Source organism: Astyanax mexicanus, chromosome 5, assembly GCF_023375975.1.
Source record: "Astyanax mexicanus isolate ESR-SI-001 chromosome 5, AstMex3_surface, whole genome shotgun sequence".
Lineage (NCBI taxonomy): Eukaryota > Metazoa > Chordata > Actinopteri > Characiformes > Acestrorhamphidae > Astyanax > Astyanax mexicanus.
Genome location: NC_064412.1, coordinates 42,418,096 through 42,443,474, shown reverse-complemented (window position 1 = coordinate 42,443,474; position 25,379 = coordinate 42,418,096). Strand labels below are relative to the sequence as shown.

Sequence of the window (25,379 nt, the reverse complement as noted above, 5' to 3'; positions counted from 1 at the left end):
GTACCAATAAAAGGAAAGGGATATATTTTGATTACAGCTTTATTATCAGATTAATGTGTTTCTGTGCATCTGTCTTTTTGTCTTCAGGTTTGGGGACACTTCTCTGCAGGAGCTCATTAACATTGAGAGTCTGGCTCGTCTGAATTCATACTATGAGCAGTTCAAAGAGGTTTTACCAGAGGACTGTGAGTCAGCACCATCTCTTTATCTCTCTTTCTCTCTCACTGTCTTTCTCACTCGCTCTCACTTTCTTTCTCTTGATTAAAAACAAACAATATTAAGAGGCTTAAATAATAAATAAGAATTATTGCCTTAAACTCACTTTTTCCTTCTTCATTTAGTGTACAATGACACTGATCTTCCTTTTGTTTCCTCTTTCTCAGGTCTCCCTCGTTCCCGTAGTCAGACGTGTCTCCCTGAACTCTTGCGATTCCTTGGTCAGAACGTTCACGCCAGGAAAAACAAGAACGTTGACATTTTATGGCAGGCTGCAGAGGTAAACCGCAGCACATTATGAAGAGCTTACGAGTGGGCAGTGCTCATTTTTACACTTGTCAAAAATAAGTGAGACCACACCCAGGACCGATTCTGCACTCACACACAAGAACTCCTTGGATCAATTGTGCAGTGCCATGCATCAGTTTTCTTTGGAGTGTAGGATCGCTAAAGATTTGTCCGTTCGTTGCTTTTTATTGTTTAACTGAGATATAAACACTGGAGTGGTGAGAAACAGGAGCTTTTGTGCCACTCTGCATTTCATTGTGCAGGAGCTTCTCCAAACTGGCAGTTGAACTTGAACTTAATACCAGACCATTGGTTATTAGGAGGACCATGTTATTGGTTTTTAGCAGGACATGTACCCATGACTTTTGCCCTTTAAAAGCTAAAGAACACTACACAGACATGGGATATAAGTGTGGGGTCTCCTGTACTGAGTGTGGATTTCTGTTCACACTGAAAATTAGCCACTTTTGGTCAGCCACTTTTGGTCACCATTATTGCCACTCGCAAAATTGAACAGGATGGACCCCAACTGCAAAGCTTCGCCCACATTAACCATGTCACCACCCCTGCTGGAACATACATAATAACCGCTTTACCACAATGACCACTGTCTACACAGGTTAGCTGAGCAATACTACGCAGGTTAGCTGAGCACACTACAGAAACAAGCTAACAGATGAGGAGCTGGAGCAAAAACTTACTAACTAGATGCTTTATCTGGATTAGGCCTGAGGACTTTGTAAGACTCTTAATGTAACTGGCCCTCCTCCAGAGGAAATGAAGTGAAAAATCCCATCACAAGCATCACAGGAGACACATTTGAAGTGTGTTAAAAGCTTTGCATTTCGTTGTTGTAATCTGATCACACATGTTAATATCAGCAGTGAATGGGGTTTAATACTTGCTCTGTAAATTTTGTTTGAATAGTATTGTGTAAATTACAACGCTTATCATTTGTCTGGTGTTTAGATCTGCCGGCGGCTGAACGGAGTGCGTTTCACCAGCTGTAAGAGTGCAAAGGATCGAACAGCCATGTCAGTCACACTGGAGCAGTGTCTAATTCTGCAACATGAGCACGGCATGGCCCCCCAGGTCTTTACCCAGGCCCTGGACTGCATGCGCAGGTAATGCAGCTACACAGCTATCAGACCAGTAAAGACAAATTAATAACTAGATACTATATTTAATCAACACTCTGAAGCGAGCACTGGTCCCCAGTACCTGGCCAGTGTTCAGTATCACTCACAATATAATACCCAACAACTTACATACAGTTAAATTCCAATAAATAATTGGGCTAATAATCTAGGACAGTGTCAATAACAGGACACAGTCTGAAGGGAGCACTGGTCCCCAAAACCTGGTCCTGCTATTTTGTTTTTGGAATGTTTTTGACAGTACTCTGAACTACACAGACATTCCAAATTCATGGAGCAGGAACTAATATTGTGTCCCATGATTTTTTGTGTGTCCAATGACATTTTCCAGTTACTTTTTACCTGGTTTTAGGCACCATACACTGGAACCCAGTACCTGCTGTCTTTTTGCTCTTATGTCTGGCTTGCCACTGCTGTGTGATTTGTATGCGGATGCACTAATGCTGTTCTCACTGTCATTGTCATTTTTGCTCTTTTATTATATGATCTGTGATATTTTTCTGCCACCCATCCTTATCCTCATCCTCTCTGCCCCTCCACCTGCCCTGCTGTCCTGTGCTTGCTAAAGGGACAGAAGCATAAGCTGAGCTGGCACATACTAAAAAATAAACTGTGTTATAACTAAGCAGAAAATCAGGGTGTAAAGAACTGGAAGAACTAACTGCCTGCCACACCTCTGCTGTGTTTGGAGTGTATATGCTGAATGGCTTGGTCCCAAAACTCTCTTTTCTTGCCTTCTTGCTTGTCGAAGAATAGACTTAATTAAAAACTGTGATTATAACCTGGACAAAGGAGGCAATGAAAGGGCTGTTTTGCTGTGTGACCTGTTTAGGCTGTATAGATATGTGACCTGGAGGTTATTTCACAAATATAATTTCTCAGTTAACTGCGTAACTTATGCCTATTTTTTTTTTTATTAAACAGGTTTACTTAAAATGTACTTATGATGGAAGCATCATACCTAGAGTAAAATAAATGATTCATAACATCAAAATCATAATTAAAGTCATGAAAATAATGATAATGATAAAATATGATAATTAAAATCATAACTATGACCTCTATTAAGATTGTATTTTGAGTCAATAGGCTAGATTAAAAAAAACACCATGCAGAAAGTCAGAGTGACTCAGTGACTTTAGCTGAACATCTGATCATAGCTTGGTTTTAATAAAAACTTCCCCATATGTTTGGTTTAAGAGCTATTTTAAATGAGTGCATCAGTCAAACTACCTTTTAAAATATCTTTACATTTTATACAGCTTAACTAACACTATGTGTTAAATCCTTCTTAAAAATCACTTTTTTTTTTACAAACAGAAATTTGAGCTGTCATATACACTAAGAATATACTGTATAGTTACCAAAAAATAAATAAATAAATAAAACTTTAATAATGTAGCTAGCTAACATTGCTTTTCCAGCTTTGCTTTTCCAGCATTTGAGTTAGCATCTGTTTTGGTATCATTGTTAACATTATCTGTTAATAAATTGCAGTCAGATAGTATGGAGACCCAGTTTAAACTCACCCACAATAACTTAAACAGATAAACTGAACAAACACAAGGGACTCAATTTAAGAGAATTCAGTTTTATCGAAATCTGTGTTGCTGTAACATAACTAGTTAGTCACACAAACAATAACTGCTATTGTGGAGAAAAAATAACGCAAGCTATTTTGCCACTTAGTATAATACTCTGTATTTATAATGAGTAACGTTCCTTTCTGATTGTAATGGTTTAAAAATGTCATCCTAAGTTCAGTGCTGGGGGCAGGATAGATTTTACATCATAACCTGTGATAAGAATTGTGCTCCATTGCATTCCTGCTGCAGGATATTAAATCACAGATATTAATCAAAGAGGCAGAAGTACAGATATTAGGTATAACACAGCACTAATTAAAGATAGATTATTGCCTGTAGTAACTGGCCTTATATTATAGGTGTAGTTGTAAAATACTGACACACAGTTGTGTGCACATATTGCACATTACAATGTGCAGAAGTAATTTTGTTACATTTGACTGTATCTTTTAGGTACCTGGTTAACTGACCAAATTCTGTTTGTGTTCGCACCAAACACAGTCTGTCAGTGCTCTGTGTATTACTATAATCACCACACACACACACACACACACACACTGTCTGCGATCTGACGTTCAAGCCTCCTGAAGGTAGTCAGTCAATATGATGTGTTTTGTTTGTTTTTCTTTTGTTTTTCTTTTGTTTTATTCACAAATAATGGCAAAAGGACTCCGTATGCGAGCATAATGCCACTGTATGGGAAGATAGCGTGAGTGTGTGCGCTGTGCCTGTTGCAACTGTTGCATGCAGGTGTTGGTGCATGCTGGAGCTAGGCCTGTCACGATAATTGTATTATTGATTTATCATACAATATATGGACATGACACAATTGGCGATATTGAGTCGTCAGCAAAAAGATTTACTTGGGTTTGCTGACTTTATTTCTATTTATTTATTTAGGATGGTTAAAAAAACAAGGGAAATTCTGCTTTTACCAACTTTTTGTTAAGGTGCCACAACAATTTTAAATAAGACTCATTCTGTGCCGAAAAACCTGACGAAGGCTGGTTAAATAAAGAAATTTATTTTTGGCACAGAGAAAAGGAGGCATCATTCTTAATGACAAATAAAAGTAAAAAAATGCATAACCCAGTATTATTTAGAAAAACAATTCCGTGCTAATTCCGTGTAAGCATGCAATTGCATGGATGATTATTCCATTCTATTATTATTATATTAGTGGCATAAACATTTACATTTTATTTTAACAAATTATTCTTAATAGCATCACTAATTGCAAATATTTCCAAAACAATATACTGTTAAAAAAAAGATTATGGTGACAGGCATAGCTGGAACTGCACATTCCTGAGCTTTGATCACCCCTCCACCCTCCTTCACCAGTGTATACTGGTAACACTGGAACTGTTGCTGCTATAACTGCGCTTCTGATTTACACTCTGATGAAGAAAGACACCATTTTAAATTTCCTCTTCCTATTTTCTCTTTTTCTTCTTTCTCTTTGTCTTGTTGCTCGTTTTTTTCTGTTCTCTCTCTTTAATTTGGGGATCCACTTTTACACTTATGTAATTTGTTCTGCTCTTTTAATTTACTCCGTTCTCTTCCTCTTCTTCTGTTGTTCGTCTTCTTTTAACATTTTTTTTTTCGTCACAATTTCTCCTTTTCATTGCCTTTGCGCTCATTTTTTCCCACTATTAACAAATACCTGCATTAACCCTTTGTTGTTTTCATTTTAAATACAAATCCAATTCTGCTTCTTATTTATTTATTCACCTTCATCAATGTTGGTATCGTCCCCTGTTGACACGATTCATTACCCTTTGCGAAAAATAAATCCCACCCTCCGACGTCGCCCTTACCCACCCTGCCCGCCCCCCTGCAGCATTGGCACCAGGGAAGGGGTGACTCAGAAGAACCTGAGCGGTCTGCTGCCGGTGAGGGAGTTCAGACTGGACCCCAGTCTGCTGTACTCGCTGCCCCTGCTGGCCCTCAGCCCAAACCTGCTCATCGTCTGGCTCTTCCTCAGCCTGGCCTACCTGCTATCCAAACTCCGCTGCAGCTGAGCCACCACACCTCCTCTAACTTTCCACTATCTCTCTCTCTCTCTCTCTCTCTCTATCTATCTTAATCTATCTATCTCATTTAAACATACCTTCTCTCTTGTTTTTTTCTTCTCTTTGCATTGTTTATTCTAATCCTTCACTACTGTTCAAAAGTTTGTAACAACTGCTTCATAGACCCTAACTGATTGCCAGTAGTTTCTGCATTAGAATTTATAGAAATATATGAAAAATAATTGATCTAGGGTTCAAAGGGATGCCATGTACCTGCTTTAGATCATTAAACTGTTATTTTTATCCGTCTTAAGCATTCGGAGATCTCAGACCTGAAGCAATAATCCAAACAAGACCCACACAGTACCCCCAGCAGGTGGGGGTTAGTTTGTTTAATTATATTTGAGTCTGGAAAAGTGAAACTTTAACTCTGTTAAAATGACTTTAACTCATAAACAGATACTGCATTTCAGTTTTTACACTGTTTGAATTAAAGCTGAAAGTCTATAAATCTTGCTGTAAAATACAGAAGATATATTAAAAATGTATACCAGTATTTTTATTTGCTGGACTTCCTTGAATTGAATTTGAAACTGCACTGTATAATTTATTTTAATTTTAATTAGTACCAATTCTACATTATTATTAAGTGATTCCAAACCTTTGAACAGCAGTTTCTACATGTTTTATAAACCCTCTCTCTCTTTTTCTTTCTTTCTCTCTTTTTTCCTGTCCTTTGTGTTTCTTTCTCTCCTCTGTCTGCTGAAGAGAGTGTTTATTGGCTACATTTCCTCTGTGGCTCGCCTTTTTCAGCCAGTCTAAAGGTCTATATGCCTCCTGCAGTCACTCTCCTCTGCCTTACTTCCCGACTTTCTTAAAATACTGAGGTGTGAATTGCAAGATTTGTAAATGAACTTTGTGAAATACAATATGTTAAAAAAATGTTAATTTATTTTAGCTCTCATCTTAAAGCTCTATATATATGGATCTATATATACATATATAAAATATAGTTTAATTTAATAAGTATTGGACATTGATACAATTTAATTTGTTTGTTATTTATATATTTATTTATTTATGAGCACATGCTAGAACATGATGGCAGTATTGAATACACTATATTATTATTGTGGAGTTTTTTTTGTTTTGTTTTGGGGTTTTTTAACCATGTTTTACGGTTGATTGAATTTGTATTATGTCTTCCGTGTGTTCCTATCCGTGACTGTATATAAGCATAGACGCTGTGGTTCCACTTCCTACCATTCCGCCGTGTTCCACCATTGTAGAGACCAGAGGCGCAGCCGGACTCGCCTACTAATTTGGTAGACCCATCACTTTCAGACCAGAGACCAGAGCTGCTTTCCAAAATCTAGGCTGTAGCTGAGATTGGCTGTATTTTTCACCCACTATCCACATAGACTAGGGGTTCTTAACCTAGGGGCTGCCACACCCAAAGAGGGTTATCCTTTCACTGAATCAGATGACTTCACTCATGCACTCTGTGCGGTTTCGAATAAATTTTTTTAGGTTTTTAGAAGGTAGAAATGGGACATAGAATGCTGAAGAAAATGAGCAGAATTTCTTTATAAATCACAGTTTTCTGCAGTAACACTTATCTATAACACACAATTACAGTTTTCATCTTACTGTAGAAGATGATTTGTGACTGTCAATAAGTGGTTTAACAAATATAATTATAATTCTTGTATTTTTAGAACGCAGTACTGCCAATTATTTGTATTTATGACCTTCATATACAGCTGAGAAATGCATTCCATTTCTAGATAAATAAAACCAGAATTATCCAGAGGCAGAGCCAGTCTCGCCTACTCAGTTGGTGGATCTGCCCCTTATCCCAAACTCAGTGTCTCAGACTGCCTTCCTGGAGTTTACAGCATAGCCTAAACGGCCAGAAACAGAGCAGATTTTTGCCCTGGATCTTCAGGCTGCTTTATCAATGAAACATATGGGTGTGGGTGGAACTACACTTCATACTGCCACCAGTCAGCAGTGGTGCATGTCCAGTAGTGGCTTCACTTTTGACAGAAGTTGTGATGTCTATGCTTTTATACAGTTATTGGTTTCTATTTTAATGCAGAGTTAATGTTTTTAGCAAGAGCTCATTTTATCCAGCCTCTTGTTTGCATCAGAAGTTGCTGCACTTTTCCAGCTCGTTTGGTTCTTGTCTTCCAATCTACTTCCATAAAAACGCCAGCGCACTTTTAATGATGCAGGTTTAATATGAAAAAAAATGACTTAAGTATTTAAGTCTGCATTCTGTAAATGAAATTACGTTCAAAATACACACATGAAACCTTTCAGAAAATTGAAAAATTTAATAATAATTAAAAACATTTGAATATTAACAATTTTTCAGATCCATAAATTAAAATTAATCCATAAGATGTTCACCATTTTGACCTTAATTCGTATTCGTATATAAGACTTAATTTTTTTTTTTTATGAATCAGACTTTATCAAGTTATTCTTTGCAAATTTTACTACCCAAAAAAGCATTAAATTAAAATTGTAATTTATGAAATATTCCATCAAATGTTTATTGTTAGGTCAGTTTAATTTACAGGTTCAAAATGCAGATTTAAATACTTAAATCAGCTTTTAAGCTCCATAGCTTGCTCCTGCTCGTAAGAAGAAATTAATTTAGACTATATGGGATTGTACTTTAGGTAAGGTGAAGCTGATTATGCAGTAAATATAGCTACATATTTTTAAATATGATTATTTTTCTTAGCCAGAATTGTGAAGAGAAACATTTTGAACAGATTTTTTCTGATGAGTTTTAAATAGGTTAATTGCAGTAGGGGTTGTTGTAGTGTTTGAAAGTATTGAATCTGTATATTTTTTGATGGGGTGTTTTAGAAGGTGTGAGCCTAAATATGTTGCTTTAAATTAATGCAAATTATGCAGGAGCTGTATGGCGAATGTATCTGCTAGTGCCAAATATAAGATTATTGTGTTGCTTTCTTTGTGCCATATGATTCAGGTCCTGAAGGGTCAGAGCTCTTCCTTGGGTTTCCCAGCTCTGTTTTTTCAGATAGTCTTTATTATTTTAATTTATATTCACATTTAGTTTGCTTACAGATCTAAGTGTCAAATATTTCTTATTTTGTGCCAAAAGAGAAGATTATTTTTGTGCAATTTATTATCTGTCCATCTCCGCATGTCGGCCTGGTACATATGTCTAGCTGATTAAAGATGTGTACTTTAATGACCCGTTTTTTTTAGGGATGCACCAATTATTATTTATTTATTTATTTATTTATTTATTTATTTTTTTACAAAAATCAATATTGAACAAAATGAAACATTTGGTCAGAGGCCAAATACTGAATGCAATATTTCACATTTCACACCGGATATACAGCTATTTTACCCTATGGTAACATTTGTGGATCTAAGGCTTTGTCACTTTATTTAACTATGCCAAGACTATGGCTTAGTTTCTTTCTGGGACCTAATGAAAAAATTATTAATTTTCAGATAATAAGCCAGATTTATATGGCACTGACAATATATGCAGTATAAATAGTTTTTATGCAGTAACTAATATTTAAGCCTTTTGTTCTTGGATGGATAATCTTAACAGTCTTTGCTCATGATAGAAGCTGTTATGTATGAAGTATCTGTTAATCAGTTTATTCCTAAAGAAAGATTCCTGAGCTACCTCTAGTTTGACTGAAGGGTGAATAGAGTGAATCGTTACGAGAGAGGCTGAAAAAACACAGGACAGACATGTATTGTCTAGTGTAAAGTCTTTGAATGGGTCTGTGTGTTCTGGATTAGCTGTAATAAGACAGTGGAGTGTTTTGAAAAGCATCGCTCTCCCCCACCGTGACCTCTGCAGTTGTATAGTGCGTGTTCCTGCATGTGGAGTAGGTTTGTGCAGTGGTGGACTGGAGCGCACCCTGGTGGTGGAACAGTCATTAGCACCTATGCTCTGACTTTAAGATGACCGAGAGGCTTCTGTTATACAGTTAGGGCTTCTGTTATACAGTTAGGGCTGGACAGTAATTCAATATCTATATAAACTGCTATAGAAAATGTTTCAAAAACACATTTCTGGCATCTCAGTAAACAGCAGTGTTTCTTAAAAAAAACACTGTAATAGTGATAAAATTAGTAAAATAAAAGTTCTATCCAGTCAGTGGGATCTGACGTGAAAAAAAAACAGATCCAGAAACCAAGAGCTCTTTGAGCTTCCAGTACAGCTTGGCTTAAACCACCAACCTTCAAAACCCACAGAAAGATTTTCTCTGTCCTGGCACCAAGGTGGTGGAACAAAATTCCAATCAGTGTCCAAACAAGTCGCTTGCTTTGTCTTCAAACACAGAATAATGCTGCCCTCAAATCTGGAATTTACTATATGAGAGCACATTAATGCCACCACAACCTCGTATTTACCAGTGAGAAGTTCTGATTTTTAAATAACCCCAAGTTTCCCAGTTGGGGACCTGTCAGTAACATAATGTCATGGCAGCTGCCAGTATGAATCCCGCTCCTACAGTAAACTGTAAAAACTTTAAGCTTATTAGCAATAGTTTTAAGCTGTACAGGTAAAAAAAAAAAAAGTAAAAGTCTGGTATGATTCATGGTTCTAATGGGATAAAAAACATCACTCAACAAATGTGTGTCTCATTTGCTTTATTCTCTTGGAGTATGCCAAAATAAACCTCCTGTTTTTTTTTATAATAATATACCAAATATATAAACAAAATAATTTTCCTAATGGCGTCCATTTCCACACAAACAAAAACACTCAAACACATGTCAAGTGGTAATTATGACCTCCAACCTCGTAATAGGAATTACCGAGGAAGACTTGAAGGCAGCATAAAGGCCCGTCTTTTCACAGAGTTCCTAAGTTAGCAGTTATTTTTGAGGTATCCATATAGACTTTATTTAGAATCTAGTCTGATGTATCTTTTAATTCTATCCTCTACAAACTAGGTAAAGAGGTTTTTTATGCAGAAGAGACACATCTAGTACATGTGCACAGTGACATTTTGTACAGTTTGGATATTGACGTTCTAATGAAGGCTTTTAGTAGCACCAATAAGAGGAAGGCCAGGTTTGGGGTTTAGTGAAACACCTGGTTCAGTTTGGCTGCACAGAGACGGTAGGACAGTGGTTTGTTCTCTATGTTAATTAGCTTGTGTATAAGTGGATTCTCTGTGTGTTGTATTTGTAGCCCATATTGTGCAGCCCTTGGTGTGAAGATTTGGGCACAGGAACAGCTGACAGTGTTGAATCAGGGGTTATGATGTAAATAATATGCATTTTATATTTCTTCCACTGACATGCAGCCAGTCCAGTTTGACTGACAGATTTCTCAAAAGCAGCATGTGTCAAGATTTGTTTCTTTTGAGATAAGCGGGTATTGGTATTAGTCCTGTCACAACAATCTTGTTATTGATTTATGGTACAGTATTTGGCAATTTCTCAATAAATTCTGCTGACCTTAATAGTTCCTATTGTGTTTACTAAGCAAGAAGCAAGAACAGCCCAGTAATGTGAGCCAAATTTGCCAAATGTCAGTGGTTTATTTTACTGATGGTTCATTTATTTAGGATGTTTGAACATTTTATTTAGTTTTTTTATTCAATTAGATTTTTTAAATAAAAAAATATAAATAATTAAAAATACAATTTACCATGACCAATCTTGTTTCAAATGGTCTTGAAAGGACAATATTATTATTTATCGCAATTATTTCTGGGACAATATGTTATCCAAGAAATTGGTTATTGTGTCAGGCCTAATAATAATAATAATATAAGGGTATAATATCATTGTAATACTTTTAGCAGTTTCATATTTTTTTAAATAATGGTTGTTTATTTTCAGTTTAATTGCTAATATTAGAAGCAAATGAATGTCCATTAGTTAAAAGTTGGAGGTATATTTGTTTATTTGCTGTTATTTGTTTATGTGATGTTATTGAGAAATGTGGCAAGTGAGAAGTGTAGCAAGTTGTGCTCCCATCCTAATTCTCCTAAATAGAAACCAGAGTGCAGCTTTTGCTGTTGAAAATCACATTTTACTATTTCACACTCTATTTCCACTATTTACCCATTGAGAAACTGTAAGGTATTAAGAGAAATTAGAAGATAATAGAACATGTTGGGAAATATGAAAGATATTGGAAGAAAGTGGGAAATATCAGAAGGAAATGGGAGATAAAGGGAGAAATTTTGATATATTGGGAGAGGATGGGGAAATACTGCATTGGCTCATACTTTTTTCAGCTTGTTGTTGCTCCTGCTCATTTATTTACCTTTTCTTTTTTTCTTTCATTTGTATGGACCATTCATCCCATTCATAGCTTATCCAGTCCCACTTTCACTGTCCGCACGGGATGTAATGATTTTGAATTCCTCTCAGTGTGATGCATTGTTATCTCGATTCAATTCAAAACAGCAACATTAAAAGTACTTTAATTTTGTATTTAATCAAACCGCTTGCAATGTTGTAGCTGTCCTGATGCTCTAGACACTAATGTGTTATTCTTAAATTCGTTCATAATTTGTATGAATGATTCGTATATTTATTGTTACATCTCTAATGTCCACCTACAGCATGCGCTTATCATTCCTCTGTGCTGCTTGATTATCTGGATTTTATTTTTGCTCATGATCTCTAAACACAGCCCCTTGTTTTTGTTCTTCATTTTTTGTTTTGCACTTGTTTCCATCCCCTGTTCCCCCAGTGAGGGCTGCCGGCGCGAGAACACGCTGAAGAATGTGGGCTGCCGAAAGTACGCCTTCAACTATCTGCAGCTAAAGGCCTTTCCTAAACAATACCGCCCCCCAGATGGAACCTTCGGGAAGGTGGAGACATGAGCGAGCAGACCGGGCTTTAGGGTAAAACTGGGATCTGGGAAATAGCCTTGGCACTAAACTACACCACAGGGACTAATCACTGTGTAGCTGGAGTTTATTATACGCTGTAGTCAATCAAAACCACATACTGATCACACTGCTGTACACTTCCTCTCATTTAAAATATTAGCTATAAAATATTTACTAGTAATAAAATCAGATTTACAGAGCTATAAACACATTCGGACTGGTCACATGACCAGCATCACATATCCTTAATGTAGTTCTGACTAGTCACATGTTACCATTCATTTACTGGAATTTCAGTCTCCTCTAGTAAACCTCTGGTTATTCCAGAAATCCCCTATGTAATTTAGACTTTTTGATAATGTTATTATTATTATTATTATTATTATTATTAATAGTAGTAGTAAAAAGTTCAAGTCAACATACAAATAAGAGTAGGAGTGAGGGTTATGTAAATCAGCGGTAACATTGATTTGACTGATAAATGACTGATAAAAACACAAATTGTTCATATTCAAAGAGCAGAACAGTTCCACAGGTCCACAGCTCTTATAAATTTCTAATTTGGCTTTCAGATTTTAATTCACTGAACAAATGTGAAAAAAAAACTTTTACTAGTTAATGGGGAAAGGGGGAAAAAAAAAAAAAAGAAAAAACATTTTTCCGGGTGTTCTGGCAGCACTCTACTTCGCTTGTGCTGACCTCCACTGACCCTCGTCTGATCTCTGCACAACCAGCAAGCTGCTTGGCTGAAGTTGTTGATGGGCAGGACTTGTAAACACACAACAAAAATTCCTATTCATGTTTCTACTAGTGTCCAGTCTCCTCATTATTAAACGTCTGGCTGTATTTCCATCTCTTTTTGCCTCTATGTGCCCAACTGCCATCCCTGTGTACAGTATGTATATATTCCATTAGCACTGTCGCGATAGTCATTAGTCTACATAGCGTATCCAATGCATAGCTTTTTATATATACTGCCGTCCAGCACCAGTATTACTGTAACAACCTCAGCTGGCAGCAGTCAGATTAACTGTGAAATGCAGTTTCACCATTGCTGCACTCATTATGTGTTATTTTGTTTAGGAGCCTTTACCTGATTTTCTAGTATTACTATTATTACGATATCAGATATGCTGCCAGTCTTGTTGTTTAATTTTTTATTTTATTTTTCGTACAATGTTCTGAATTTCTATACTTTGAAAACTGTAATGTTTTATTTAAGATGTTGCGCTCATGGATATCTGGATTGAACTTGATTTGTATTTATTTCTATTTTACTGATCTTACACCTTTTACTAAGCCCTCTTAGATGTACAATGTCTGTTTAAAAAAAGTAGTTCTGCTGTACAATATGCTGTCATCAATATCTGATGCCATTAAAAACAGACCTCAACTGCTGTTTCTGGTCTCTCTCTCTCTCTCTCTCTCTCTCTCTCTCTCTCTCTCTCTCTCTCTCTCTCTGTGTCTGTGTGTCTGTGTGTCTGTGTCTGTGTGTGTTTTTCCTCATACACAGAGTGTCAGTGGACTTTGTTGCTACATTGTTTTGTTTGTGTGAATTTTTAAATGCGGCAGATATGAAACAATGGTGCTCTCCTCGCTGGCAGCAATCAGTAAGGTACAGTAAAGTCTACAGTGTATAATATACTCTACAGTATGTAATAGTCATTTTTATTACAGTTACAATGACACAAAACTCTCATTAGACAGTTAGACTATTACTGTGATAATTATAATTATTAATTTGTTTTAAAGGGCATTCATTTTAACATTTGTAACATTTTGAATGGTAAAATATTTATATACTGTAATTTCATAGCACAAGTACACTATTTTTTTTTTCCTATCCTGAACGACCATGTTTATGTTTTTCTCGGACATCCTCTGAGAACATTACAGGCTGGATTACTTGCTGTTTTTCGCTGAACTCTGTGGTCCTCCGGTAGTTTTAGTCCAGTCCGGACGCACATCTCTTTTCGTCACCTCGCATTTAATAAAATGTCTATTTGTCCACTGCCACACAACGTAATTACACTTTGGGTGCGCGTTTCATGGAGATCCACATAAACACAAAAGCGAGTGGAAATGGAGGAGCTACGGAACGTGATGTCATGTGACTAAGAAAGCCTAAAAAATCCCTGCTCCTCCTGTTTTTTCAATTGCAGTCCGGATACAAGAGTTTTATCACTGAGTAAAAGTTTGAAATATATTTTACAGACGTTCCACTGAGAAATTAATCCGGTCCGGATAGTGCCTTTTGGATCATACTTTTTTAAGAAACAATAAATACAATTTATTCTTTCCTTTGATTAAATACAATTCCCACCTCAAGCATGAAAACCCATTCATTATTAGACATTTCTTATTCCTAATATTTGTGTTAAGTTTAACCTCATCATAGACTGATTATGATCCAAAGAGATATTCAAGATGATCACCTGTTACTTGTAGATTTCATATTTTATCCAACATTATGCATTAAGTTATTCTCAGGCTTTTTAAATTTTGTCTAGAAAATTATTCATAAATGATTTTTACACTCATTTTCTTCTTATGAAAATATTAATAAAAAATCTAAACTCACTAAGTGACAGGGTTAAAAATAATGACAGGGTTGAAGGGACACTCCACATTTCATTACAGTATAAAACTATTTACCTGTACAATTAATAACAAACAATAAAAAACATGAAATTTAAGTTTTAAAAAGTGACACTTGCTACTACCTGCAGTTTGTCCTTCCAGAAAAAAGTAGGGTGTCATTTCCTCAGTGATTATGTCGCTGCCTAAAATAAACCTTGCTGTGTCCCCTCACACCCCTGGGGGATTGTGGCTAGAACTGAGAACAGATGGAATAAATGCAGGTTTAACAATGGGAATGAGATTAGTTTTAAAAAGCTTTAACATTATTGACAACAGTTTACTTTGTTTTGTACATCAAATATAGTTAATCTTAATGTTAGGGCACCTACAGGGTGCCACATCATGTTTTCTACACTAAAGGGGCTTCCGTTACTAGGGCACAATGTATTTTTTCTTAAGAAATGGCAAAACAGCAAGTACTTTTTTGCCATGCTAGTGGTTACTTTAGCCTGAAGTTCCTTATTTTCCTTAGAAAATTTTGCCAACCCTAATACAACCTCAAAACCAATGGAAAATGCAAAAGAAATAATAATTGCTGTGTTTCTTAGACTTACCTTGACTTTTCTTTGATCGTAGCCATCTTTAACCCCAAGATATTCCATGCTTTATATGTCAGTGTTACTTTGGCAGACCTTTGCCAGGCACTACACAGTTACATTTATAAATGCCGAATACCGAAAAAGAATAGCCTTATGCTAGGTGCCCTCCATTTCTCTGGGCTCAGAGGGATCTTTGGTTAACCATCACACAGTGCAACATGCGCTCGGATGAGATAAATTAGTAATCAGTACACGCAGGAATAAGTCGTTAAGCAAAATTAATATTATCAAGCACTGAACATTCAGCAAGTGTCTCTTAAAAATAAAACTGTGTGAAAGTTCTGATTTCACTGATGTCAGTGGTTGTCATATTTAAATAGATTAAAATTATGAAAATTACTAACGAATTATTGAAATATATATCTAAAGCTGTTAAAATGATTTATTATTATTTAACTTAACCACTTAATAATTAATTAATATTGTGAGTTTAAGCAGGCACTGCAATAAGTTTGATTCGGCTCTTTTTGAATGTAGTTTGTGCTAAAGTTTACTGAACCGAGTCTTTAGAAATGTGCGATTCGGATCAGTTCGAAATAACACATCAGACTCTTGCAGTAACAATGATATTCATTTTTTAATAGTTTATATTATGAGGTTAAATAAGGCTGATTCTTAAGTCTACAGTTTATGTGCTGCTAAGCTCGTTTCTTGTGAATCGCTTCATGTAATTTGTGGAAAAGATCCGAACCATATGGTTTAAGATTCGCTGACTCACGATTCATTGACTCTCCACCTCGCGCGCGCTCTCTCACTCACTCAGAGCGGGCGAGCGCGCGGGCGAGAGGGTGCGTTAGCGGCGCGAGGCGGCACACGGCTCTGAGCGGCGGGAAACCCAGATCACCGAAGCTGGAGCAGGCAGTGCGCAACCCGCCGACCTTTCAGTGGGCAGCGCCCGCCGGGCAGCCCCCCGTCTGGACCGATGTGCTGGCGGAGATGTCCCGACACATTTACATCAGAAACAAGATCGGAGAGGGGATCCAGGCGCCCATATTCCAGGTACAGGAGGGAGGAGATGTGCAGCCCGGCGGCCGGAGTCAGTCTGAGGGGGAGAGTCAGGATTAGGGGCAGGTTAACCGTGTTAGAGCTGGTTAAACTTTACTGAAGGGGAAATTCAGAGAAAAAACTTTCAGCTAACTTAACTGACTGCAGTTTAACAGAATTTATCTTCGGAGTCTCTCCTTTTAATTTATATTTAACACTTTAATTTCACATTTACTCTGGAAACTGAACCAGCGAGCTAACGATAGGTTATATTTGGGAGAAAAGGAACCTAAGTTAGTTAGGTTATACTTTCATATGTTTAGCGTTACATTTCTCATTCAAGCCCAAAGAGAAGCTAGTTATCTAGCTTAGCTAACGTTAGTTAACGTTACTTACGGCTAGTTAACTTTACGGACATAAATTTACACCCGTTTTGTGTATTTAAGCAGAACTTTGCATCGATATATTGATGTAACTTAGATTTTACAATTCCTTTTTACTAAAAGAGAAGCTAGTTAGCGTTAGCTAACTCATTCTTATGTTATCTAGTGACCCAGCTAACGCTAACTAATTAACGTTAACGTCTACTGAGGTAATTTAACTTAATTTCTACGTATTTAAACAGATTTTTGTTCTTATATTGATAGATAGCTGTAGTTTTAAAGTAATTTCTTAATGTCATTTCTTTTTACATTTTACAAGTAGTGTTATGTAACGTTATATTTGTTAGAAAAGAAATGTATTATTAAATTAGTTCAAATGCTGTTAACCTGGATAGAGCTAACTTTACTGAGGCAACTTAAGCTTTCATCAGTTCTTCGTATTTAGGCATAACGTTAAAGTTACCAGTTTTAAAATGTTGGTATGAATAATTTATATATATATATATATAGTTTTAGATTTACATTAATGATTACACAAATACGTAGCTATATTTGTGAGGAAAGAACCCTACTTTTTACATAGTATAGAGTTAACTTCCTCAGTGAAGCCCAAAGAAAAACTAGCTAGCTTAGCTCATTTCAGCAATAAGGCTAGCTATCTTAATGGATATGACTTAAAAACGTTTATATCATTATTCTTGAGAAAATAGCAAAACTCAATACAATATGATGAAAATCTCAACCATAATCTTGCAAATATCAATATTCATTGGAAACACTAACAGTACAGCATGCAGTATATTTAAATAACAGCTAACATAAATATCTAGGTCTGTATCTGCTATGTTTACTTGTATTTTTTATGGCATAATTTAGCTAGATAAGACTGTATTCGAGTGTCATTCCTCTGGAAAACCAGGTAATTTCCAAACAAAAATAACCTACGCACATTCTTTTCTTGAAATAATTCTCACACGGATGGTGTATAGATGAAGTGATACTATGATGGGTTCGTTTTTCTGTATCTTATAGTGCTGGGTAGTATGACCAAAATGCATATCAAAGTATTTTCAAGGTTCTGACAGTTTAACAGTGTATCACTGTATTTTTTAAATTATTATTTATTTATAGTTTTTTTGCATGGCTAGGCTTTAATATAGGGGTGTGACATACTCTACTGTTAGTACATATCATATAAAACACTAAGCTTTAAATTAAGGCTTTGATTACTATTGGTTTTACTTTGTCCCGCAAAATTACACAATATATGAAGAAATCAGACTTCATTATCATAAAACTGCTAAAGAATGTGAATAGACCTTAAAACAAGATACGCCAATAACTTTAACACAGCTTCTTTTATAAAATTCAATATTTTAATCAATAGTTCCATAAACATAAATGAACCTAAAATACTCAAAATTGAAGTATTCAAAAGATATACTTTTCAAAAGCTTTATTGCACAAGTGAAACAAGTTAAATATTAAATTACTATATATTATTATTTTAACTCTAAAGCCATTAGAGACATTACAGTATTGAAGCTGCTGTTCATCAGTTTATCAAAGTTTTCTTCGTTCTCCAGTTAATAAATACATTCACTTCAGTGGGCATTAATATTATCCTTCACTCTATAGCATTAATATATGTAAAAGGGCTACAATTACTCATTTTGTAAGCAACAGCAGAAGCTCCAGGAGTTCTGTTCTCATGTTTCTCCAGGCAGGACGGCATGAGACTGAGTGGAGCTGCTGTTAGTGTGCTTTTTTGACAGCGTTCCACAGCGCCTCTAGCGATATGAGAAAAACACATACTGTTCTAAATCCCCCTCCGGTATACTGTATGAACCAGTAACATAGCATGAAATACATACCTAACTTAGATTCTGATTTTTTAAATAAATACCTGTTTGTCATTTTTTCTGCCATTACTGTGCCCATTATATACAAACCAAACAGCTCATCTGCTTTCTGAATTGAACTCTCTGCATGGTAACTGTGGAAATGTGATAAGATAACCCCAAAACTGGGATTGAGGACCACTGCATTTGGGAAATCCTTGTATTTGCCATGCACCATGCTGTTAAGTCGGCCGAGAACACAAATAAATGACCACAGGAGGAACAACCTCTGTGACGCCCTTTGTGAAATGAGCACACTGACCCACTTTGAGATGGCCCTGTTTAACAAACTCAGAAAAGAATGAGCAGCCAGTGTCTATGCTCACAGTAGCGAAGAGCCCAAGAGAGTGCCAAAAATGGATCAAATCAGGACTTACTAATTAACCTATCCCACAGAGGTTAGCATTGCTATTCATGGACTGACTATGGGTTCAGGTGGGGGAGGGAAGGTACTAGGATTGGCTTTATGTTAAAAACTTTTTACAGAATAAAAGGGGAAAAACGGTATCATTCGACTTATTTACTGAAGTAAGATATGTAAAAATACTTAATACTATTTTACTATGTAAAATGTAATCTTTTTTTTTTTTAAGAACCTCATCTACATTTAAGGCATTAAGCAGACACTATTACCACCCTTATGGCTAAATAAAAGTCTGTATGGATATCAAAAAGAAAAGTGCTAATTTATTCTGTGAATAGATAAGTCTTTAGTATTGATAGAACAATTTAGGGCCCCAGACTTAACACCTGGGGCCGATAAAAAGATTCAATTCATTTCAATTGTATTTATATAGCGCTTTTTACAACAGAAGTTGTCACAAAGCAGCTTTACGAAAAACAGGTCTACGCCTCTTATGAGCAGCACCACAGAGATGCCAATTATTGTGGTGACACAGTGGCAAGGAAAAACTCCCTTACGTTAAAGGCCTCCGCATACTTCCAGCAAAACAATGTTCGTGAGCATTGCACAAAGTTGGGCGCGCTTTAACGAGCTTCCACAACTGCAATGACCAATCACAGGCGTTGTCAAGTAGTTTCTGCGGCCGTTGAGTTCGCCCACGACACGGCGAATGAAGCCCCTGTGCGACGTCTTCGGCTGTTTGTTTTCTCCACAATTACGTCACATTGTTTGCTAAAGCCACGCAAACGTCTTCGCATGAAGTATGCCAAGGCCTTAAGTGAAAAAACTTTGGAAGGAACCAAGACTCAGTCAGAGGAACCCATCCCACTCGGGTCAACCCGCTCAGTCGGAAGAAATCGGATAAAACATTTGTTTGCTTAAAGAGTAATTAAAAATAAAAAGAATAATTAAGTTAAATTATTTTTAACAAGGACTTCTTGTAAGTATCAAAGCTATAGGGAATTAATCAATAAAAAAGGCATAAACATTTGCATTATGTTGTGCATCTTGGTTTCTGAACAGCAGAAATGTTGTCGGTGACATGTATTTGTTTATAAACTCCTCAGCGCTGTGTTTACCTACATAAAGCCTGTATTAAGTCCAGAATTGTCTGTTTTTATAAACTAACCGCACATTAGACAGTATTTCTAATAGTTAGCACTCCACAGCGCTGTCGTTATGTGAGTAGGGTACATTAATGTTAATCTCACTGATTTGTTATGAGTTAAATTAACCTTCTCTCGGCTCTACCGCTAACGTGTCCTCAGCTGAGACGGTGAAGCATTAAACACGTGCTGTTGTGGGAGGCAAGAGCGAACACACTCTGTCCAGCCTAAAAAGCTCCATTATTATTGCCCTTTTTCCTCATAAGTTGTCACTCTTTTCCCTCACGGCTTTAAAATACCATCTTCTCAACTAAAACCTCCGCTGCCTGCTCCTTCTTCCTGCGCACGGGTGACTTAACGCTAAGCGCTTTGTCACATTAAAAGCATGAATTACAGATTTTATAAATTAAATAAACGATTACTCGAGGCACAGAAAATTAATCGATCAATATTTTTAATCAAGTAATTCGAATTACTCGAGTAATCGTTTCACCCCTAATAGGTAATATAGAAACAGATTCTGAGTGTGTTAATGTTGATCAGTGCAGGGTTGTAGAGCAGGAATGCAACACAGCAGGCATTGGAGAGCCAGGCTGGGCAACATCAGGAACAGAGGAATTAAAATAAAGCAAACAATAAGTGCAAACCACAACCAGTCATATTAAGCCTATGGTTTGTGTTTTTTTCTCCTAAATCAGTCATATTAAGACTATGCTTGAAGTGAAACAAAGACATTTTTTAATACAGTACAGAGCTAAGGTATTAGTACAACTGCCTATGAAACAGTCACGTGCAGGATTTACTTACAGTATTTACATATGGTTTGTGTCTTGTTGGTCACTCTGGTACCATTTATTGTTTCCACTTGAAAGCCAAAATGCAGCCAGATATACAACTTAAAAGTAGCAGAAGCATCATTTATACAAATACCCGAATTTTCGTCTTCTGCTGAGAGCTGCTCTCACTGCTCAGCCACCACACTCGCTGTATCGCCACTGGGTTGCCAGATCCCTCTTAAAAAGTCCACACTAAACTGTTTTTTTTCCCCGCGAGACAGATTTAAGCTATACCTATATTAAAGCCTAGCTATGCACTGCACAGTCATTAAACCGAAATAGACCAAGAACAGAAACTTAATTTGCTACTCTAATATAATTAACAATGTTTAAGACTATAAAATACTTTCTGAACAAACTTTTTGTTTTGTTTTTTGTTTTAAAGCAAATAGCCTTAGTGCATAAAACAGCAATTAGCTTGGCCGGCTTGCGCAGTGGAGAAGCCGTGCTGTGGGTCAGCAGAAGTTCCAGGGTGAAAACGTTGGTCAGAGCACGCAGTTTTTTTATGAATATTCAAAAATTAGCTACAAATCAGTGCTGAATATCCGGAGCTCAGAAAACACTATTCAGGCCAGCACTAGATTAGCCACACCAGATAACAGAGAGGATGTGCTATTTATCTGTTTATATTTTCCGGAATGTTTTCAGTTTTGTTATCAAAGAAGTCCATAAAGGCATTGCTAGTTTGAATGAATGGCTGGAATCTGAGGTTCAGTACATACCTGGTTTTTAGTCAATTTGGAAATAACATAGAGAGATCTAGGATTATTTTTATTCATCTCGATCTGTGAGGCCAGATACGCTGAGCGGGCTTTATTAAGTTCTTTTCTATATTCAAAAAGACTGTCTTTCCAACTGAACACTTCCAGTTTAGTTGATCAATGATTACGCTCTAAATTTTGTACTAACTGCTTTAAGGTACGAGTTTGATCATTGTACCACGGTGCAAGCTTTTTCTGTCTCTCTTTTTTATGCTTAAGGGGTGCTACACCATCTAAGGTAGAGCGAAAAGTATTTTCTAAAACTTCAGTTAGTTTGTCTAGTTCTACTGGGTCTACAGGAGAGTACATTGTAGTTGATAAATCAGGAAGTGTAGCTGGGGGATGAACGTATATTATGACTAAGATGTAATTTAAATGAAATAAGGTAGTGATCCGAAATTGTTTGAGGGAATATTTAAGTTTATTTAGGTTAAAAAGAGCACACATTACGGGATTTAAGCTATTTCGGGGAAGGAGAAATTTTATGCAGTAAAACCAGCTATAAGCAGATTTTGAGGACATGTCTACTGGTTGAAATATGACTGGGAGTTGTCTGTTTAGTCCTGTATTTCAACATACAGCCAATCAGCTTGCTGGTAATGCTGCAAGAGGGGGAGGGTCAATGTGATGCTAGTGGGAAAAGGCCCGAAAGGAAAAAATTGTCGATTGCCATGTCGCTCAACTGGGGAGTGTCAAAAGTAATCAGGGAAAGTGCACAACTTGCTTGCTAGCTGCAGACCTGAGATCATGAGCCACTTACAGAAAACTAGGGCATTTAAGAACAGGATAGAGGAGTAGCTATATATCATCATGAAATCAGACAATATATATATCATCATAAAATCAGACAAAAAGGCCATCTAAATGTGTCACATTGTGTCCTTGTAAAACGCAGCTAATTTACTGCAGAATATGAAAGTAAATTTATAAAAAAGGTTATTGGCTGTATGTATATATGGATCATTGACATGATACCTACATTTTCTGTCCTAAAGCATTATTTTTAATTAAAAAAAAAATTATGTTTTATGTGTTTTTCTTAAAATAAATGAGAAACAATGATTTATGTTTAAAATGTGGATAATAAAGTGTAAATGTATTTAAATAAAAACCAAATACATTAATGACCATTTTAAACCTGTAAGAAAATATGTGCACAGTTGAAGTATCAGTTGAATAATCAATATAATATTGTATCATACTTAATCTTGTTATTTACACCCTTTGTCTTTAGTTGACAAAGTTCTGTATGGACACTCAGTGGAAGTTTGTTCCACCACCTTGGTGTCTGGATGACTGTCTTTCTTGGGTCTTGAAGAAGGTTGGGTCAGGCCGAGCTGTACTGAAGGCTCAAAGCACCCCTGGAAAAGATCTGGCTTTGACCGTTTTCATCAAGTATAAGGGGGCTGATCCATTCTTGGCCTGTAGGCCAGCATTAGCATTAGAGATCTGATGAAGGCAGCAACATGAAGCCAGCGGAGAGAATTAATGTGCACTTTTAATTTGTAATCAGTCAAGTTAATTAAGGCATTTCGGACACATTTTGGTGGTATTCCATTTTAATTATTAATTCATACATGAACTAATGCAGCACTAATACACACTCCGTGAATTTAGCATAAGAGTCTGTTAAAGGGACAGTGTATACTGTAGCAACCGGCTGGACGTTTAAAAAAGGAAAGATAAGGCAGTTTTAAGTCGATGTATTGCCAACTTGCTGCAACCACGCCGAAAAACAACAAGAAGCTAGTGCTAACTCCAGCACTCACTCAGAACACTCACGTTTACAGGCAGCCTCTCTATCTCTCTCTTTCTCTCTGCCGCACACACAGAGACCCGCACTTTCCTGCCCTGCTCCTCATCCATTTACAATCCAAATTTATCATGCATTCTTTATTCCAGCACCCTATGTTGATTTAATCTTTCCCTTGAACATAAGTATATACTTTTATTTAAATTGACACCACTAATATACATATAATTGCATTTTACATTTCTTACATTCATTCTTTTATTTACATTTAAATATCAACTATAACAATTTGTGTCTGAAGAAAAACAAATGCGATTAATCGCAGTTAATCACAGAATTTTGTTGTGATTCATCTGATTATTTTTTTAATCGATTGACACCACTATTTATAACATAATATATATTTTATGATATAATATAATTTACTAAATAGTTCAGATGATCTGGTCCAGCCAAAACCACTAGAGGCGCTACGGAGCGCTGCTTAGAACAGCATCACCAAAGAAGCATTTGGGTACAGCTAGCCAGTAAGCATAACAACAGCTTAGCTCTGTGGAGTCAAATGCTTGTCTTACTCTGTCCTACCTAGAAAAAAAATTAAGAACAGCACTTTTTTCAGAGGAGCTCCTGCTGCTGTTCCTCACTGTATAAGTGTTTTTATCTGAATAAAATAGAAAAACAACAGCAAACAACTAAAGCTTTTGCAGTAATTTACACAAAAAAGAGAGGAAAGCAATTGCACAATCGATCCACAGCTCAGAAAAGAGTTCTTCTCGTCCCCCAGATAAGCCCAGAATGTGTCCAGGGTGTAGAATCATTTATTTAGCACAAGTGATTAACTACCGGATATGAGGTGCAAAGGAGCAGTAACTATAGCCCTTTTGAATATATTAATACTGTAGCTTGAAGAATAGTATTAATGCACACTGAACTGAATGAATTTGTTAACTGGAATACCAAGTGAATTGTGACAAACTGATAAACTGCTATTTAAATATTGTAGTTACTATAATGGCTTCAGTAATAACATTGTAATTTAATATTAAACAATATTTAAATATGGGTTCTGCATGTTCATGTGTGTAGTACTAATGTACCTTGTTGTGAAAAGAGAATAAATGAATTAACCCCACAAACCAGATAATATCTCTCTGTATAGTTATTTTTTTGCATACTAGAGCTAGATAGCCAGCTAAATATTAAAAACACACTCCTTAAATACACTGCTCAAAAAAATAAAGGGAACACTCAAATAACACATCCTAGATCTGAATGAATGAAATATTCTCATTGAATACTTTGTTCTGTACAAAGTTGAATGTGCTGACAACAAAATCACACAAAAATCATCAATGGAAATGAAATTTATTAACCAATGGAGGCCTGGATTTGGAGCCACACACAAAATTAAATTGTGAAAAAACACACTACAGGCTGATCCAACTTTAATGTAATGTCCTTAAAACAAGTCAAAATGAGGCTCAGTATTGTGTGTGGCCTCCACGTGCCTGTATGACCTCCCTACAACGCCTGGGCATGCTCCTGATGAGGTGGCGGATGGTCTCCTGAGGGATCTCCTCCCAGACCTGGACTAAAGCATCCGCCAACTCCTGGACAGTCTGTGGTGCAACGTGACGTTGGTGGATGGAGCGAGACATGATGTCCCAGATGTGCTCAATCGGATTCAGGTCTGGGGAACGGGCGGGCCAGTCCATAGCTTCAATGCCTTCATCTTGCAGGAACTGCTGACACACTCCAGCCACATGAGGTCTAGCATTTTCCTGCATTAGGAGGAACCCAGGGCCAACCGCACCAGCATACGGTCTCACAAGGGGTCTGAGGATCTCATCTCGGTACCTAATGGCAGTCAGGCTACCTC

General features: G+C 36.6%; 2 protein-coding genes across 12 annotated transcripts in view; both read left to right on the top strand.

Annotated features, from left to right (window-relative positions):
- inpp4ab (inositol polyphosphate-4-phosphatase type I Ab) overlaps positions 1 to 13,532 on the top strand; it is a 67,653-nt gene extending 54,121 nt beyond the window's left edge. For 5 of the 10 annotated variants that reach the window (XM_022675504.2, XM_022675500.2, XM_049479183.1 and 2 more), the window contains 4 exons: positions 88 to 185; positions 384 to 496; positions 1,474 to 1,628; positions 11,993 to 13,532. In XM_022675504.2, coding sequence (XP_022531225.2) covers positions 88 to 185; positions 384 to 496; positions 1,474 to 1,628; positions 11,993 to 12,125 — 499 coding nt within the window. In that variant the 3' untranslated portion in view covers positions 12,126 to 13,532. Of the gene's footprint in view, positions 1 to 87; positions 186 to 383; positions 497 to 1,473; positions 1,629 to 5,090; positions 11,861 to 11,992 lie in introns of those variants that run through there. The other 5 variants (XM_015601642.3, XM_049479181.1, XM_049479180.1 and 2 more) reach the window with 1 other exon arrangement.
- Positions 13,533 to 16,171: 2,639 nt separating this feature from the next.
- cacnb4b (calcium channel, voltage-dependent, beta 4b subunit) overlaps positions 16,172 to 25,379 on the top strand; it is a 50,436-nt gene continuing 41,228 nt past the window's right edge. For both annotated transcript variants that reach the window (XM_007234560.4, XM_007234559.4), the window contains exon 1: positions 16,172 to 16,372. In XM_007234560.4, coding sequence (XP_007234622.2) covers positions 16,310 to 16,372 — 63 coding nt within the window. In that variant the 5' untranslated portion in view covers positions 16,172 to 16,309. The remainder of the gene's footprint in view (positions 16,373 to 25,379) is intronic.